At 36.4% G+C, this 20302-nt stretch overlaps 1 protein-coding gene across 1 annotated transcript in view; it reads right to left on the bottom strand.

Moving 5' to 3' along the window:
- Positions 1–18942, bottom strand: part of LOC108717413 (chitin synthase chs-2) — a 37202-nt gene extending 18260 nt beyond the window's left edge. The window contains exons 1-4 of the mRNA XM_018264670.2: positions 18863–18942; positions 12963–13104; positions 7435–7614; positions 3692–4701 (exon numbers count right to left, since the gene is read on the bottom strand). Coding sequence (XP_018120159.2) covers positions 3692–4701; positions 7435–7614; positions 12963–13104; positions 18863–18903 — 1373 coding nt within the window. The 5' untranslated portion in view covers positions 18904–18942. The remainder of the gene's footprint in view (positions 1–3691; positions 4702–7434; positions 7615–12962; positions 13105–18862) is intronic.
- Between the last annotated feature and the right edge of the window lie 1360 nt (positions 18943–20302).

The following is a 20302-nucleotide window of genomic DNA, read 5'->3' as shown; positions in this document are numbered from 1 at the left end:
GGCCATTACCCATAGACTCCCTTTTAATCAAATACTTCAAATTCTAAAAAAATATTTTTCTCTGTAATAAGAAAACAATACCTTGAACGTGATTACAACTACGGTATAATTAATCTTATTGTAGGTAAAACAATCCCGTTGAGGTTAATTAATGTTTAAATATTTTTTTTAGTAGACTTACGGTATGAGATCCAAATTACGTAAAGATCCCTTATCTGGAAAACCCCCTGGTCTAAAGCATTCTGGATAACAGGTCCCATGCCATATATAAGGGAATAGAAACATTTCATTTTCAGGAGCAATATTGGATTTTGTTCCCACATTAAGGGGCATATTTATCAAGGGTCGAATTTTGAATTGAAAAAATTTCGAAATTCAAATTCAAAAAGTCCAACCGAAACTAAGTCGAAGTTTATTTTGGTCGAATAGGTCCAGTTTCGATCGAATAGGTCGGTATTTCGGGCGAATACGAATTGTACGAATTGAAGGAAAAGCACATTCAATCGAATTCAATTCGAAGTTTTCCCCAAAAAAACATAGATTTTTCAGAGTCCACCAATTGACTCCAAATAGGTTCTAGGAGGTCCCCCATAGGCTAAAACAGCAATTCAGCAAGTTGTAGATGGCGACTGGTGGAAGTCGAATTTTTAAAGAGACAGTACATGATAAATTTCAATATTTGAATTTTCGAATTTCTTTCAAATTCGAATCGAATTTGGACTATTCCCTAGTCAAAGTACACAACAAATAGCTGGAAATTCCAAATTCTGTTTAAAAAGTTGGATATATTAACATATAGACACATAGGCATAGACACATTTCCAGCAACCCTATGTATTCCTGCACCTCCCTAGTTTTCCTATACAGATATGGGATCCGTTATCCAGAAACCTGTAATGCAGAAAACTCCAGGCGATTTACAAAAAGACTGTCTTCCATAGACTCCATTCTATCCAAACAATCCACATTTTTAAAAAATGTTTCCTTTTTTCTCTGTAATAATAAAACAGTACCTTGTACTTGATACAAAGGAAGATATAATTCAAGGGGTTGTTCACCTTCAAACATGTCTCCAGTTTAGTTGGTTTCAGATAGTTCACCAGAAAAAATTACTTTTTGCAATTACTTTCTATTTTCTATTTGTGATCGTTTAGCTAATACTGGAGTGTAAAATTTCATTTTTGACTTTCTGAAGCAGCTCTGGGAGGAGGGGGGGAGTTGCCAACTTTGTAACTGTTCTAAATTTATACATACCTGCTGAGCAGAGTTTCATTAAAGGCAGCTGTTAGAATTGATACAATAGTTGCTAATATTCCAAAGACACTGCTGAGAAATTTTTCAGCTCATGTAGCCACTAAAGGTATGCAATTGTAACAGTTCCCATGGTTGGATTATCGCTATCAGGGTGCCCCTCTTCACAACACCTTGTATACGTATGCGAACTAGTTATACATTTCATTCCATTTATTATTTCAATTATTAAGGTTTGATTATGACAATGATAACACAATTGAGTAATGTACAATAACCTTTCACAAATCTGTTATATGAAGCTATAACATAGACTTACTACTATGTGATACCAGGAAGGAAATGTACATGCTTTTGAATGAAAATGTATGCAGTGAAAATATATGAAAATTAATAAAAATTATTGATGCAGCAATTGTAACAGTTCAGAATCTGCTCCTAGATTTCTGACATGCCAGACTGAAACACCAGAGACAAATATACAACTTCAAGCTTCAATTTTGGAAAAACTAAGAAAAAAATGCAAAGCAATTGAAAAAAGTATTTTTCTAAACAAATAAACAACTAAACTGAAAAAAGTTTTGGGAGGTCAACAACCCCTTTAACCCTTACTGGAAGCAAAACCAGCCTATTGGTTTAAAGGATAAGTAAACCTTTAAAATAAGTTAATGTATAATTGATGACAGGGCTATTCTAAGCACTTTTACAATGTACATTCATTATTTATTTTGTTTTTATTCCAAGATATTAACGAATACATGTATTCACATGTATGAATGAGTTTCGTGATAACAGCACCAAGTAGTCAAAGAAGTTGTCAGGAGAAAGAAAGAGGCTGCTCTAATGTTCTTCTTCTTATATGCTTAGGAAAGATTTGAGAAAGGTTTCTAATTTTTTTTTTTTTTTTTTATAAAATCTGACTTTTAAAAAAATCACACATTTTTCGGAATTTATTAAACCCCGAGGATGGAAAAGTCTGAGTCAGAAAATCCAGCATCTCAGACCTGTCGAGGTTGCATAGAAGTCAATGGGAGAGGTCCCATTGATTTTTTGATGTGCACTGGGTTTCGTGCAATATCACAAAGTTTTCAGAGTTTTCAGGTAAAAAGCAATCTGAGTTTAAAATTGGATTTTTTGCAATAATAAATAAGCGTAAAAAACCCGAGCGGATTTGTTCGGAGTTTGTAGCAGAAAATGTTGAGATAAAATTGGACTTTGATAAATAACCCCCTAGGTCAGGGGTAGGCAACCTGAGGCTCCGGAGCCTCATGTGGCTCTTTATCCTGCTTGCTGCGGCTCGGTCTTGGCTATACCTCTATACTGCCGTCGCACCTGCTGGCGGCTGCTTGAGTGTGTGACCGGGGTAAGTTAATGGTTAGATTACTGCAGTCGCACACTCAGGAAGCTGCCAGCAGTTGTGAGGGCTATATAGACGTCCCAGGAGTGACAGGCAAGACTGAGCAGCAGCAAGATGATTCATCATGGTCCTTAACGCGGTCACAAACTCAAGACAATACAGGGAAGATCAGCATTGAACTTCAGAAACAGAATTTACATTAAACAGATGAGAACACTGGCATTTAATAGGGCTATTCAGTGTTTTATTTATTTCAAAGTAGTCCTACACATGCACACTGCACTTCTGTTTGTTTTAAAACTTTTAAAAGTTTATAATCTGTGTTATGTTTTGCGGCTCCAGACTATTTTTCTTTAGTGGAAGAGGGGGCAAAATGGCTCTTTTGATAGTAAAGGTTGCTGACCCCTGCCCTAGGTGTTCAGAATGGTCAGAAACTGGCCAGCAGGTGGTGCTGTTGTCACCAAATGCATTCATATTAACAGTACATGTATCTTGGAATAAAAACAAAGTAAATAATGAATGAACATTACAAAAATTCTTAGATTAGCCCACTCATCAATTTTACATTCACTTGTTTTAAAGGTTTACTTATCCTTTAATATAATGTTTACTTGATTTTCTGGTAGACTTAAGGTATGAAGATCCAAATTATGGAAAGATCTGTTATTTGTAAAACCCCAGGTCCTAAACATTCTGGATCACAGGTCCCATATATTTAAAACTAAAATTAATGGGTCAGTTTTAATTGATGAGAAAAATATACTGAGATTAAGACTGCAGATCTTTGCATACACTTCAATAGAGTTTTCATGAGACAAACCAAGTTTTTTTCACTAAATTGATTCTGCCCTAGTATTTCCTATTTGTTACTTATTCATAAAAGGACCACATTCCTGGCAGGTATGGAGGAGAGTGGAAAGGCAGGTATTCTCGAAACCCAGAAAAAATTGATTATAAAAGTGTTATAGCAATACTTTTTTTTCCATACAGTTTTTTATTATGCAGTTATTTTCTAGTAATAGTATGTAAAATCCTTAATATAATAGTATGCATTGTATTTTTATCATTATTATGAGTTCCTACCTTTGATTTGGTTCACTCTTAGAAGGCTTCTGTAACTTATATCTTGTGTTTAGCAGCATTGATTGATCAATATAAGCAGCTTCGTAAAGGCGACGGACAAACAGCTGGGTTGTTCTCTCTATCCTTTGCACCTTTAATGTCCAAACATAGAGTGTGCACAAGACAAACCCCAGGTACCAGCATATCCCAGATATGAATAGCATAACAATATTTCTGTTGCTCATTTTCGTTATTGTTTCGCATATACTCTGTTCAACCACTAAAAGCAGATTGTTAACCATACTGTTTGTGGCATTGTAATTAAGATTTTGACAAAAAGTTGTCACGTCGGGAAAGTTTTTAGACTGAACTGCAAAAACAATAAACAAGGCAATGCAAACTACAGGTGTGGTACAAATCAGAGGTAAAGCAAAACCTCGTTTAACATAATGCATTTTGCATGCAATAACTCCAAACCAGTGGCATGTTGCAGAGGTGACAGCCTGTATAACCAGCAGGACCAGCAGCGAATTCAGATCTTTTTGATCAATAGACTCTAACTGAATCCAGTCATGACCTGACAGAGGAATGTAGCTTCCTACCACAACTGCTGTAACTGCAATTCTAACGACACTACTGCAGATATAAAGGACATTTCTTGTGTCATGTTCTGGTTCCACGTGATGAAATGTTGTTTTTTGAAGGAGGAGGAGTAAATTTTCATACCAAGTCAATGACACTAAAATGGTTGCCAATATGGCAATGCTGACGTATATTTTTAAATCGTACTTTGTCTCTAAAAGGTACCCAATAGCGAACAAAATGTGACCGATTATGAGTAAAACAAGAGAAATTGTTGGAATTGTTATTTTCCAGTTTGGAGATCTAGACTGATGAAATATTTGCACCGCTGAGGGCAATGTGTGAATGCTGCTCAGTATCATGAGATTGCTGATAATGTTGAAATGAGGCATGGCCACCACAACGAGCATTGCGGATCCAAGTGCACCGAGGGCTTCGATAATGCAAACCTGTTTAAAGAGAAAAAATCTCTAGTTATTTAGAAATGTTGCTACGATTATAAAGCTAAAATTAAACTATATCACTATTTGCATTATTACTTTGTTCTGTATGGGTAAATTACTGTTTTATAACCTGATCTGAATCTGTATAAATTGCAAAAAAAAATTGTGAAACAGTGGAAAATTTGGAAAATTCGCAAAATGCATTGAGGTCAGTGGGTGCCTTTTCCTGTCTTTTTTTTTTTCAAAAAATGCAACAAAGCCAATGGTTGTTTTTTCTTGGTGTTTTTTGTGTAGCGTTTTCTTTGCATGCTTTATCATGCTGAAAATTTTCAGGACAAGATTTTTCCACATTTTCACAAACAAAAAACATGGTGAAAAAAGGAAATTAATCAGTGACATAAATTGGCTTTCCACCCTGTTAAAACAGAAATTACCTATTATCTAAGCGTGACAAAAGAAAGCTTTTGCTAAAGAAAAAATAATTTCTACTGGGCCTATTAAACCTCAGATTTTTTGGTCAAGTTTTTAAAGGGGAAAACTGCAAATTTTTAGAGAAAATAAATAAAAAATGTTGAGATTTATTATTCTCTGAAGCTGCTTAAAATCCGAATCCAAAAATTCTCCAGCTAAAACCTGTCACAATCGTGTAGAAGTCAATAGCAAATGGTCCCTTGAACAATTGTAACATGTTTTTTACCTTCAGAATTCTCAATAGTTTTGGGATGTTTGTGCTGGTTTTCATTCAATAATCTGATAAATTCAAGTTGTCGAGGTGACTCGAAAAAGTTGCGAGATTCGTGCATCAAATCAAAAAAGTAGCATGAATTGAATTGTCGCACCAATTTTTTCAGAATAATTATTGGAAAATGAGTGTGTTCGAAAATTTTTTAAAGTGAGAAAAAGTTGAGTTTTAGTAAATAATCCTCTTCATGTCTTCATTGTGCAGTGGGTTCTCAGTTACATATCACTTGTTTATTTCAATAGCATTTCATTTTTACATAACAGGGGGTTATTTACTAAAACTCATATTTTACCAGAAATAATATTTGTCTTATTTACTAATATTTCAGTTAAAAAAGTTGGATTGAAATAAAATTTAAATTTTTCTAGTTTTAAAAAAACTCAAAAAATGTAAGTTTTAATTTGAATCATAATAATTTATTGAAGTTCCACTTGAAACACTCGAATTTATCAAGTTTTTGAGCGAAAACCAATATCAAACAATATCAAACACCTTAATACTCCCAGATACTCCCAGAATTCATGACTTTTGAAAAATTCAAGGTTTTTTCCTCTAAAAATTTGTTTTTTCACTAAAACATTCGACTAGAAAAAATAGATTTTTAATAAATAAACCCCTAGATGTTGAGTTAAAATATTTGTTTAACTTACTTAAAATGTACAGTAACTAATTTAACTCAAAGAGTTACTTACAAAGAGCTATGCATAAGTGCAGCCTAACTACTACACAGTACTACAACTGTGCTCTGCTCCCTGCACCAGTTTACAAACAAAGCACAAGGCAGCGCCATCTTAAAATAGTTAATATCTATAGTCCCGGTTTGTAAATCCTGTTGGTCAAGAACCACATTGGCTTATTCAATCACATCAGTTAGGGGGGAGCACTGTCCAAGCAAATTGTTTAATAAATAGTGTTGTGCAGCACTTAATAGATCTATTTTTATAATCAATATGCATGGTCAGTGTTCTGCCTAACTGATGTCATTGATTGCCTGTCCTAGGAATGTGATTGAGGTGGATGCATTGAGATTCATCTCAGGGTACTTAGCAAGCTTAGCTCTGTGCCAAACCTCTTTACTTAATTTTATTCTTTGAAGTCTGGCATAGTGCCAAGAGACTGGCAAATTGCTAATGTGGTGCCGTTATTCAAAAAGGGATCCCGTTCTGCGCCTCAAAACTATAGGCCAGTTAGTGTGACTAGTGTAGGAAAGCTTTTCGAAGGGTTAATCAAGGATAAGATACTGGACTTTATAGCAAATCATAATACTATGAGTTTGTGCCAGCATGGTTTTATGCGTAATAGATCTTGCCAGACTAACTTAATTTATTTTTATGAGAAGGTAAGCAGGGACCTCGATTCTGGGATAAGTCTTTAGCAATAAGAATAAGTCTTTAAAGGACCAGTAACATCAAAACAATTAATTGTTTTAAAGTAATAAAAATATAATGCAGTGTTGCCCTGCACTAGTAAAACTGGTGTGTTTGCTACAGAAACACTACTATTTTTTATATAAATAAGCTGCTGTGTGGCCAAGGGGGCAGCCATTCAAAGGAAAAAAGGCTCAAGTTACACAGCAGATAACAGATAAGCTCTGTAGAACATAATGGTGTATCTGTTATCCACTATTTAACCTGTGCCATATAGCCTTTTTCAATTTCCACCATTACAACTCAGCAGCTTGTTTATATGAACTATAGTAGTGTTTCTGAAGCAAACAGATCAATTTTACCAGTGCAGGGCAAATCTACATGATATTTTCATTACTTTAAAACACTTTTATTTCTTGGTGTTACTGTCCATTTTCTTCCAGAAATGGAGTAAAACATTTTTCAATCAAATGTAAACTTTTGATTGTGACAACCATTGCTGGCATTTGGCTGTTTGCTTCTTATGTTGCAATGTGAAAATTTGAGCAAATATCAGTTAAAATAAGTAGTAAAATGTTTCTTACAAATTGTTGAAAGTCTAAATTATACACAGAGTTTTTATATGCTTACCATAAGCACATCACCTTTACGGGGACTGGGGGAATGTGTAAAAATCAGCTTCCACATGCTCTTTATAAACGTTAGAATGCTTGGTATTACCAACACAATGCCAATAATAAGGGTGCCAAAAGGCTTGCTTGAAAGATTCGAGGCTTCATTTGTCATGGCCACCAGTAACAAGAGGGTTACCTAGATGAAAATGAATTTAAAAAGATAAAAAGAATTCTGTAGTACAGCTGGAAAGCATTACAGAGGTATGAATAACACATTGTGTGGAGCCTACCCCTTTCTCAACTGGTATAAGGGCTAGCCTTTACTGCTTCAATTAAATTTGCAGTTTGAATTACTGTGGTAGTGACTGGCATGTGTTCCGGTACTTATGGGCCTGTGTATTTTTTAAAGAAATTGTTCAGTGTAAAAATTAAAAGTGGGTAGATAGGCTGTACAAAATAAAAAATGTTTCTTATATAGTTAGTTAGCCAAAAATGTAATTTACAGTATAAAGGCTGGAGTGACTGGTGTGTAACATAATAGCCAGAACCCAACTTCCTTCTTTTCAGCTCTCTAACTCTGAGTTATTCAGTGACTAGTAGAGCTAGTAAATGAAGGGGGAATTTCACTGCATACAGTCATGTTGTTTTATGAAAAAGGTACAGATTTATTATTAGGGATAGGTTTCTTTTTCAGTAAATAAAGTAAAAATGGGATTTTATTTTTGCCTTTACATTCTCTGTTCCCAACTCCAGCTACAGGGACAAAGATCATGGAGCCAGATTTAAACAGATAAACAGGGATTCTATTTGGAGGATTATTTTGCTGCAGTCACTGGTTCTGCAGAGTTGAAGAAAGTTTGTATTAAACAAAACAAAAACTATAAACTCCACATTAGATTACATGACAACACAGGACCCAGTGCAGTCTGCATATTCTGATTATTAAACAGTCTTGCTGTATCCACTTCTGGCAGATACAGTATTATTTGACTTGTGCTGTTTTAATAATTTATGATGATCCCTAAATCTCCCAACAGCAGCCCAGACCACACTGAGCATGTGCATAGTCTGGGTCTTGCAGAGATGTATAACAAAGTTACAAGATGACAGCCCCCTGTGGCCAACTTTGAAAGCATAAATCATTTGTTTAATTAGGCTTCTGGTGCAGTAAGTTCATGTTTTTGCTTAGTATACAAAATACAGCATTTCTAGCATTAGCTAGCGTCTATTTTAGACTTTAGTTTCCCTTTAAAGCTGTCAATACACAGGTTGATATAAATTGCTGACTTAGCCCATTCAGACCGATTTGACACAGGCCCATGATTGGAGCCTTTCTGATGTAGTGCTGCACCAATATCAGATTGAAATTTGGACAGGTATTTACCAGGTCAGTTAGAAAATCCCCGTTCTATAATTTTATCAAATAATTATTCACACTCTCCACCCTAATTAACAGCAGTTAGCCTAGTGGACTTGCTTAAAATAAATGTAATAATAAAAAACAGATGAACTAAAAATATTGCTGGCAGAAAGCAGGTCGACTGGGCTGATTTTTTTAATTCTCGGTCCATATCTGAATTTCTTTGGGAGCTAATATTTAGACACAGCATTTTATTTCAGGGGTCTATGAACATCCCCTTAGATCAGTACATGGTGCTGTACTGTGTCATACTTGTTAGTTAGGTGGGAGATACACCAATTAGTTTGTTCTGACTCTACATTTCCAACATCCTTCTGATTGAATTTGAATATATTAATGGATTACCTGATTAACTCAAAATATACAGTAGTGGTGCAGTTTTGGGTATAATTTTGATCTTTTTTTGTTTGAAAAACACATGTACTGTATAAAGGGTGAAAGTAAGATAAAAGGTTAAAGAGGAAAGGAGAATAGAGAACGACATAGAAGAAATGAGAAGAAAGCTGGTACGTGATGTGCAGTTTATTGCATTTTATACAAAAGGAAATTCCGTTTTATACCTGCCATAAACCAATCCATCTTTAAAATTTTATGTGACCTCAAAAACACTATTTTGGTTATTGCCAAGTAAATTCAGAGTTACGTCCTGCTGCTCCATGGACTCTAACTTGAAAGTGGTGCTAAGTTTAACAATTTTACTGTAACTATAAAAAAACTGTTTTGGTTATTATATACCAGATAGACAGTCATCTTTGCCCTCCATGCAGTCTACTGTTCTAAAGTCTATAACCACAGTTATGATATGAACTGGGTGTAAGCAATGACATTTTTATAAATCATAGGTCAGTTTTGTGTCATTGTTGTTTTTAATGTGAGCTCATGCACGGCATTGCTATAAATATTAAAAAGGAAGAAATTAATATAAACAGTACATGACTAACAATAATTTATTTTGAAAAAAGGCATGTCGATCAAGTTCAATCCTTTTGCCTAAGTGCAACCTACCAAGCTGCTAGTTAATTGTTTCACTCAGTTGCTGTTTTTTTTTATAATTTTCACAATACAATACAATACAGAAGTAGACAAAAACATTCCAAGCCTCTCTTACAGTAATGTGTACAGTATATTCAATATCTTATCCTCTAAAAGCAAAGAAATCAGCTCTCAGACTGACTGTATATACTATAGTATATTATAGTATATAGTATTATAGTAATTTCTGCTCTATACCTGCCATAAACCCATAAACTGGTTCCAAATTTAAAACTTTTATGTGAGAGTAACAACTGTGTTAATCATGACATATGCAAAGGTACTGCCTTCTTCTCAATGGAATCAAAATGTTAAAATAGACACCTCATTCTGTACTAATGAACTTTACCTAAAATATATTGGAGCTTAGAGTGGATCAAACCCACACTGATGTAGTCTTATACAGAATGGTCTGAGCACTTTTGCCATTTTCACTCATTTTCTATATTTAGTGGTTTCTGAGCTATTCGCAGTTTTAAAATTCTGGCTCTTAGCTCAAAGGAACAGTTCAGTGTAAACATAAAAAACAGGTAAATAGATAGGCTGTTCAAAATAAAAAATGTTTGTAATATATTTTTAGCCAAAAAAGTAATCTATAAAGGCTGGAGTGACTGGATGTCTAACCTACCAGGACAGAACAATACTAATCTCTAACTCTGAGTTAGTCACTGCCTGTTAACCAATCAGTGGAAACCCAGAGAGCTGCAAAGCAGGAAGTTGTATTCTGACTATTATGTTAGAGATCCAGTCACTCCAACCTTTATGCAGTACATTACATTTTGGGCTAACTAACTATATTACAAACATTTTTTTTATTTTGCACAGCCTATCTATTTACCTAGTTTTTATTTTTATACTGAACAATTCCTTTAACAAGTCCCTTTGAAGAGTTTCAGTGACCTGAACAGTCTTTTAAACTGTATTCAGTTAACGTTAGGGTTGCTAGCTATCTCTAGAGGCCTGGTATTAGCAATCTAAAATGGCAAACCAGTTAAAAATAGCAGCTTTTATTTTATCAATTTACAGACCCAAAGTTTCTCTAGGGAATACTGTGTATATATATTGTGGTAGAGAGACCACAGAAAAGTGTAAAAAAAAAAAAACGTGCTTTTCTCCATAGTGGGACATGTTTGCTGTCTGGCCCTGGAAGCTATAGTGTTCTGGAAGGAACAGGCAATACACTTTCCACAGGAAGGCTGTACTGTGGAAAGGTATTTAATTCTAGTGAGTGAGAGTGTTAGGAAGGTCTCTCTGAGCAGGGCACAGAGCAGGAAGGTGTAAACAGGGCTGCCATCAGAAATCGCAGGGCCCCATACGGAAAATTTCCTGGGCCCCCTGGGCTGAGCCCACCACGAGCCCCACCTACAGGTCCGCCCCCCACACCCTACAGGTCCACCCCCCCACCACACACACTAAAAAAAACATTGGTGGCTATGGTTCCCACATGTTAATAAAAAAATATTGGTGGTCAGGGCCCCCCCATTGAAAAGAACATTTGTGGTCAGGGCCCCCCCCATTAAAAAAAACATTTGTGGTCAGGGCCCCCCATTAAAAAATATTGGTGGCTATGACCCCACATGGGAAAAAAAATTGGTGGCCAGGGGCCCTCCCCCACGTTATAAGAAAATTGGTGGCCACGGCCCCCCTTAAACGTCCATGTAACAAAACCTGCCCCCCCCAGAAGTTTAGAAAAAAATTGGTGCCCAGGGCCCCACCACACAACAGGGACCACAAAGGGTTACCTTTAGGGGGGCCCTGCCATGTTACACTTACTTCATTAGTATAGCCCACTTGCTGTCAGTGAGCTGCCAACTACAGAAGGGAGGAGGGCAGCACAGGTGGCTGCATCTTCTTCTAGTGACAGCATTTTCTTCCCTTATTCACAGAATTTCAAGTCCTGGTAAAGCTGCATGGTGATTGGATGAGCTGGAGGAGAAGTTCAATCCTCAGATATCCAATCTCTGAGCAGCTCAACCTGGACTTAAACTCAGTGACCAATAAGGGGAAGTAATGGACAGGTGATACCTCCCCTTGTGCTCCCGCCCTGCCTTCCCGAAGTCAGGAGCTCACAGAAAGCAGGGGGCCCGGCTAATCAAGAAAGTGCAGAGTGGCCGGGCGCCCTTTACCCTCGGGGCCCTCTACAACTCTCCCCCTGTCTCCCTCTGATGGCTGCCCTATGTGTATATTAGGAACTCCCAGAGGGCTGGGTGCTGCCTGCCACTGCAATGAGCAGAGGGAGATGTGACCAGGTAACTGAGAGTCAAAAGTGATTGAGGAAAGCCAGAAGGAGAGCCAGGCCAGAGGCTGGTTAATTTGTGTCCCTGGAGAGGAGAGACAGCAGGGCTTATTGAAAAGCCCAGAATATTCCGGAGTGTTGAAGCCACCCTGTATGGTGAGAACCGCGGTGTGGGGAAAAGTCTTGAATGCTTGCAGTTAGAATGCTACTGAACTTTGTTTGTTAAAAGTTTAAGTTGGAAAGAGTTAACAGTTCAAATACACTGGTGTGTGCTTCTATCCAATATATTAGAACTACCGGTCTTTCACATTACCCGATACAAAATTGCACATATAGAGAGAGGTAGAACAACTTGTTTTTTTCAGTGCAGTGTAAAATTTTTGATTGCATGTATATAGAAATAGTTTCATTTTCATGAGATGAAGCTTATACTTTAACTTCACGATATATGCCCTTTATATAAATAATTTTAGCTGTAATTTGCTTGGAAGTTCAGTGTAATGTTTATTTTTTTAAATAAAAAGAAGGAAGGATGATATTATGACATGCATATGATCTACACCAGGTTATTCAAGGCTATTAAAACATTTAAACATGAAATAAACCCAATAGGATTGTTTCGCTGCCTACACTGAATTATTCAGCTTCATTACAATCATGTATAGTCTTATTGTTACAGAGGAAAAATAAACCATCAAAAATATTAAAAAGCACATTTGCTTTATTAGGATATTTGCATTCTCGTATTTTGGACCTTTCTGGATAATGTTTTTATGAAAAGATCACCAAGAGCCATATGGGCTAATTAAATCACTAAAAATATCTTCAAATAAATATGGTTTACAAGACAACTTACTTTGCTAAAAAATCCCGATGCAACAACAAGAAGTCCAACCAAGGCACAGATTACGATGCTGAAGAGAAGAACACATCGTCCCGTTTTCTCTTCTTCATCGCACACCGGTGTCACCAGGAAAGGATCCCAACTCTTCTTTAACCTGTTTGAAATGGGTGTGATTATTTATATGATGTATGACATGCAGCCATGTATCTCAACATGGTGCACACTATCCACTGCGTATGTATATATAATACACAAAGCCATGAATATCCTTATAAATGAGTTCTGATGTCATCAGTTATAAACGGTGAGTTCTGATGTCATTTCTGTCACATGACTCACTGAAATATGTGTATTATAATAAATAAAATATGAGGATATTAGAAGTTACCTTGGAGTTCCATGACCTGTATAAAAACACTCGGCCTTCGGCCTCGTGTTTTTATATGGTCATGAAACTCCTTGGTAACTTATAATATCCTTATATTTTACAAGAGGGGGTACTTTATTCACTATATATGATAAAATATGGCTGTCTAAAGGGCACTATATTATGCGTATTTCACCAGCATTAAGCTGGTGAAATCAGAACTCCAGGGAAATGTATTGCTGCAGCTAGTAAAGCAGTCTAAAGTGTGAACCGGCTCAGTAAAACCTGGATTATGGGTCCCTGGAGTGGATAGAAGAGAGCAGGGTGGGCTTACATCCCTTGCTCTATGTAAGGTTTTGCAGCTGGCTAAAATAGGTAGCTAGTTAAGTAATTAGTTAATTATGGATAGTTAAAAGGAGGTGTGGAGCAACACCTCAGGGGCTGCTGCTGATTCTTTCCATAGAGACCTCCTGGAGTGGAGGAGGGTAAGGGGGCACATAAGGAGTGCTGGTGAGCACCAGGGAACCAGAGGGTGATTCCCCTGAGTTGGAGAGAGCTCCAAAGGTCTGGGCGAGGACCAGAGAAACCACTCCCAGGAGACAAGTGCCTCAAGTGTGCCCAGAGAGGATTCTGGGACTTTTGGTCCGCTGAAAGCCAGTGAGGGCCAAACTCAAACGTGAGTAAAGAGAACACCAGTAATGGGTGTAAAGCTGGACTGTCTGTTATGTGATTCCCCATGTAAAGCCATTGGGCTGAAGAATTGTGTTCTATTGCAAATAAACGCCAGCAAAGCTGCAATTTAACCGTAAACTGCTGTGTCAGTGTCCATTTTTGTGCCAAAATCTGCATATATATATGCATTGCACCTGCTTGGGAATGTTTTAAAAGTTAACAATGAAAATATGCAAAATGAGGTAAATTTTTGATGATTTTTATTTCTTCAAAAGTTTTTATTTTTCATTTTGTGAATACAAAAGAAAAGGTAACAAATGGAACAGTTATATGTGCCAATTACATCAAGGTTGGGTACAATTGTTTACATCATGTCTACAGTGACATTTCCAATTAAAAGGAAAACATGTAGCATTAAAGGGATACTGTCATGGGAAAAAAAAAAATTTTCAAAATGCATCAGTTAATAGTGCTACTCCAGCAGAATTCTGCACTGAAATCCATTTCTCAAAAGAGCAAACAGATTTTTTTATATTCAATTTTGAAATCTGACACGGGGCTAGACATTTTGTCAATTTCCCAGCTGCCCCATGTCATGTGACTTGTGCCTGCACTTCAGGAGAGAAATGCTTTCTGGCAGGCTGCTGTTTTTCCTTCTCAATGTAACTGAATGTGTCTCAGTGGGACATGGGTTTTTACTATTGAGTGTTGTTCTTAGATCTACCAGGCAGCTGTTATCTTGTGTTAGGGAGCTGTTATCTGGTTACCTTCCCATTGTTCTGTTGTTTGGCTGCTGGGGGGGGGTAAAGGGAGGGGGTGATATCACTCTAACTTGCAGTACAGCAGTAAAGAGTGATTGAAGTTTATCAGAGCACAAGTCACATGACATGGGGCAGCTGGGAAATTGACTATGTCTAGCCCCATGTCAGATTTCAAAATTGAATATAAAAAAATCTATTTGCTCTTTTGAGAAATGGATTTCAGTGCAGAATTCTGCTGGAGTAGCACTATTAACTGATGCATTTTGAAAAAAAAATTTTTTCCCATGACAGTATCCCTTTAAGTTAAATGGCGTGTGCACAGTGTTATACATAGAGTTCAGTCATCTGGTAGGGGTAAATGAGGGTTGGCATCTCACCATGGTTCCCATATTTTCTCAGATTCCCTGTGTGTGTCCTGAGCATTGTACTTTAGTATGATTAGGGGTAATGTACCATTTATTAGTTCAACCGACTGTTGGAGAATTGGGGCTTGTCCATTTCATAATTACTATTCATTATTATGTCAGTGACATCATATCTGGTATTCCAAAAAAGTAAATAAAAAAGACAAAATGCTAGCGTTTTTTCATATTTATAAAGTTGTTACTGTTAAAATATCAAGTTAACATTTGAAGCTCACAAAAACCTTAAGCTCTAGGACATTTTTTATAAAACTCTATTTCTATAGTGAAGAATAGGCATCAAGATGCACCCAAACATGTAAGGAAAGGCATAAGGGTAGAGCATGGGCATCCACCTGCATGTCCCTCCCATGCATACTGTTCACCAGGCGTACACTAAGGGGCAGATTTATTAAGGGTCGAATTGTAAATATGAATTTGAATTTTTGAGTTGGATTTTTGGTCAAAACTACAAACTCAAATTCTAATTCAAGATTCATCAAACCTGGACCATGGGAATAACTCAAATTTGACTATTTGCAACCTAAAACCTGGTGAGCTCATGTAGAAGTCAATGGCAGAGATCCAGTGACCCATTTGAAGATGTTAATATCCTTCCTGACAGTGTTTTTTTCTGGGAAAAAACTCGATTAGAGTTTAGTCGAATTCTATACGAGTTTTTGGGTCGGGAATATTTGAGTATAAGACGTTCGAGTTTTTTCTTAAATAACCTCCCATTTGGGTGCTCTTCAATTAATGTCTGTGTAGGGGATCAGACAAATCCTTCCCCTGTTTTTCTGTTTGTGACATCATTCAGCCCAGTTACTGGCTGGAAAACCATATGATTGGCTGGGCACCCAAGTGCATCCTTGGGAGAGAGGGTGTGCCTGACTTTGGAGCCAAATGTACAGGGTCTCCAACAAAGTTTAACAGGGATTCTATGCTGCAGCAGCCAGAGAGATCCAGATGGGTGTAGTGTGTGACAGTGCTGCTTAAAAAGGAGTTTCAGGAAGAAGTAAAAGTATTTTGCTCTGTTAGATAAAGTGTGTGAGCATCAGGAAGAGCCTGTTTCTATCTCAAGCCTGTGAATACTTTGGCCACTGTGTGTTTCCCCAGGGTGAGGACAGGTATTTCTCCTGTACCTGCCACGTGGGAGCGGCTACTACTTTCAATAGGAAAGGTACCTTGGGGCAGGGACATAAGAGCTCTTGGGAAAAGGACATTGAACTGGCATTTATCCACCCGGTGTCGGACTGTGGCATTGAGAGACTGTGCCAGGGGTTGATAGTCCATACAGGTTTCCCAGAGTAAAAGCTATATTGTGTGATTTGCATTTATAGTTATAAATTACTGTTCAAAGAAATGTATATTTGTTTTAGTGCAAACTGTGTGTGTTTTATTTTTCCTAGTGGAAATCCCTTGAGGTGTGCTGCTCAGTGTTCCGTAGGTGGAGGCACTGCACTGTAAATCCCAGTTCCCAGTACTTTTCGTACGCAAAAAGGGACTCAGGGCCCTGGATTGAGAAGGGTAAATTGCTATTTAAAATGACAGTAACCAAATTAGGGTTATATCTGCATAAGGGAATGGCAACCCAAAAAATAATGTTTTGACTGATAAAGGAAAACATAATTCTTTGCAGCTTTGCAATATTAATTTATTATTTTTCTATTCTCTGCCCTGATGGCTCAGACTGTTGATATTATGTAAGACAAACTAGCTAATTAACAGACCTGTTTTTGCTGGGGAACTAAGACTTTTGCAGCATTGTTTAAAAAGTAACAACCAGGAGTAAAGTAAATGCTGTTTTCAAGCACTAAAAATTATTTAATAAATGTTTATTTAAAATCTGCTTAGAATTATGTTTTCATCAATTTGTAATTTTGTGGTTGACTTGCGCTTTTAGTAAAAGGATCCCTTGCACCGGATTCACCAATATACAGCCAATTGGCACAATAGCATAGGATTCTTCTGTTCCAACTTCTGCGCAAGTAGGCCCTAGCATTTCAGTGCATGGAGCAATAACAATTGTGATTTGGAGCCTAATTTATTGAATAAAAATGTATAAATACTTTGACAATAATTACTACTAGTCCAATTTATAATTATAAATCTTGTAAGGGCCAGTTGAGCCTGACTTTTGAAGGGCTGGACTGGGTGGGAAAATATTTGCTGCCTTGAGTTTTTATGATCCCATAGTCCCTTGACAAAGTGTGCTTCTAGAGTTTTCATTAAACTCCAAGAAAGGTCTGATCATACCATAATCACATCAGTGTCCACCACTACCGGTCATTATTGGTCAAATCTTGATTTGGTCACTGTAGTCTTGTCATTAGTGTAGTGTAAACCCCTGGTTGCTTTATAAATACTGCTTTATATTTTGTGCTAATATCAATTTTAGCCAACTGACAACATTTCTTTGAAAAGTACCGCTAAAATCGACTAAAATCCTAAAATTTCTCACTATTTTCGTAAAACCACTTCAACCAAACTACTGGCCAGATTTTTACCATATTTATCAATAAATTAACTTGAAAAAATTTGATGCGGGAAAAGACTCGATAAAATCCTGAAAAATCAGAATCGTATGATATTTTCGGATTTCGCACCTGAAAAATCTGGTGTATTTTTTGGATTATTGACCGAAAACCGCAAATTAATCTGATTATTGTACGAAACCCAGTGCATATCAGATCATAATATCTTCAAATTGTAAACAAGACTTTTGCCATTGATTTCTATATGAGCTCGGCAGGTTTGAGACGGAGTACTTTTTTATTTGGACTTTCAGCAGAATCAAGGTTTTTTTCTACAAAAAATTGTGTTCTCCCCTTTAAAACTCTTACCAGAAAAGAAAAATCAGACTTTAATATATAACCCCCCAAAATTTGATGAACACATAGAGAACCTGTTCAGAATGTGATTAAAAACTTTTTTACATATTTGAAGTCTTGTGCAGTTTAACATCTTTTTCTACTTTGGTCCTTTCAAATGTGCAATACATGACATTTTTCATCTTCTGGTGAGCAATTCCTTAAATATTCCATCTGCCGATGTTACTGACCCATAAAAGGGAAAACATGCCACCTATTGTTTGCATTTTACACCTTTTCTATTGAAATTTATTATATTGTATTGTATTGTATTAATATAACGCCACTATTGTTTTTATAAACCAAAACATAAATACATTTAATATAAATGAATCTAAGGACAGTAATTACACACAAGTGTGTCAATAGAAATGCTTGATGTATCCCATCTTCCAAGAGTGACAAGAAGAATCTGATATATATATATATATATATATATATATATATATATATATATATATATATATATATATATATATAATGTCCATATAGGTGAACGCACTCTTACTGGAATTTAGCAGAGGTGGGTGCGTTGGTCAAAAGCTTAATGATATATCATGATAAAATGGACACGCACTCCAAGGTTTTTCGTGAAAATAGTGTTATTCTTTATTCATAAATGCATTTGTGAATAAAGAATAACACTATTTTCACAAAAAACCTTGGAGTGTGTCCAATGTCAGTTTATTAATCCCCCTTTCTATTGCACAAAAACACATGTATAGAAAAAAACAAAAGGGTTGCACAAACATAATAAGAATGTACTCCAATACATTTCTCTCTATATTGACTGGAATATTAAAATGGCATTTACGTTAAATCTTTTAAAATGATACCATACCTATCTCTTGTATTCTGGGGTGTTTCAGAAACTCCACTCATTGTTGCATGTGCAGAATCTGCAGTCCATATAAGAAATAATTTTTCCTCTGCTTGTTTTATCTGTGTAAAGTGCCTCTTACTTATAGTAACAATGAAAAACCAGCTCCACCCCTTTCTTTATGATCTTGCTGTCTAAATACGGTTAGACAGCTCAGTGAAACTGTTTGAGAAGCAGGAAGAAAATAAGAAAATATAGACATAGGGAAATAAAAGATCAAATAAGTCCCTAAACATCAACAGTACCAGTAAATACAACACATTATGCACTTTATAAGTTAACTTCAAGGAAATGTCATAAAAAAAATATATATCACAGGCAGTGTCAACTACATGTGCTAATTGCTCTTTATTAGACATAGTAGTCAGTAGCATTGGATGGAAGCAGCATGTTCCTGCAAGCTGAGCATATTATTAGTTATAGAGAACCCAATAAATAAAGGAGAAAGCCACATCGGCAGCTTCGCCAATATATTTTCGTTAAGAATTCAGGGACTAATTGATGTATCAATCTAACGATAGCCATCTTTACTACATATTACCAAAGCAATTGATCTATAACAAACAAGATTGGAAGACTGCTGATCATAATAAACAGTTTTGATTGAAACGGCATATCAATTAGTTTGAATCGTTAAGCTAATTTGAAAAACAAAAAATAGACAAACAACAACTAGAGGGTTCAATCACTGATTAATCTGGCCCATAGTATCCACAGTCACCTGCATGCTAAGTACATACATGCAGAAGATTGCTTATCATTCAGTAGTACAGTGAAACTTCCAATCTAATATCCATACCACACACACACATACACACACAATGAGATGTTATGACAATAGTTGGAGAAAAAAAGGTAGCCATTGCCAAGACAGGGCTAAATTTAAGTCCAATATTCCACTTGGCATTATGAACACATATTTCCTCTTAGAAATCCATTTGGTTTTGTATAATTATTTATTTGCAACTGCCTAAATGTTTATATCCCATATAACATCTGTGAGTAACTTTATTACATACAAGTGCTCCAAGGCTTGTACTGTATTTTACAATATAAGTAGGTTTACTCATTACTGTCTAGGTGCCTGGAGGTGCCTGAACAGTTCCAGTACGAGATTAACTGTACGAGTCAGTTCTGACTAACTGCACCTTGACTTCAATGGAACATTTATCTAAACCTTAAAAATAGGGATACACCGAATCCAGGATTTGGTTTGGGATTCGTCAGGATTCAGCCTTTTTCAGCCGGCCGAACCGAATCCTAATTTGCATATGAAAATTAGAGACGGGGAGTGAAATCGCGTGACAAAACAAGGAAGTAAAAAATGTTTTCCCCTTCCCACCCCTAATTTACATGGAAATTATGATTCGGTTCGGTATTTGGCCAAATCTTTCGCAAAGG

The sequence above is a fragment of the Xenopus laevis genome, chromosome 5S (genome assembly GCF_017654675.1).
Source record: "Xenopus laevis strain J_2021 chromosome 5S, Xenopus_laevis_v10.1, whole genome shotgun sequence".
Lineage (NCBI taxonomy): Eukaryota > Metazoa > Chordata > Amphibia > Anura > Pipidae > Xenopus > Xenopus laevis.
Note: the sequence above shows the minus strand (reverse complement) of the source record. Positions and strands in the feature narration are given on the sequence as shown.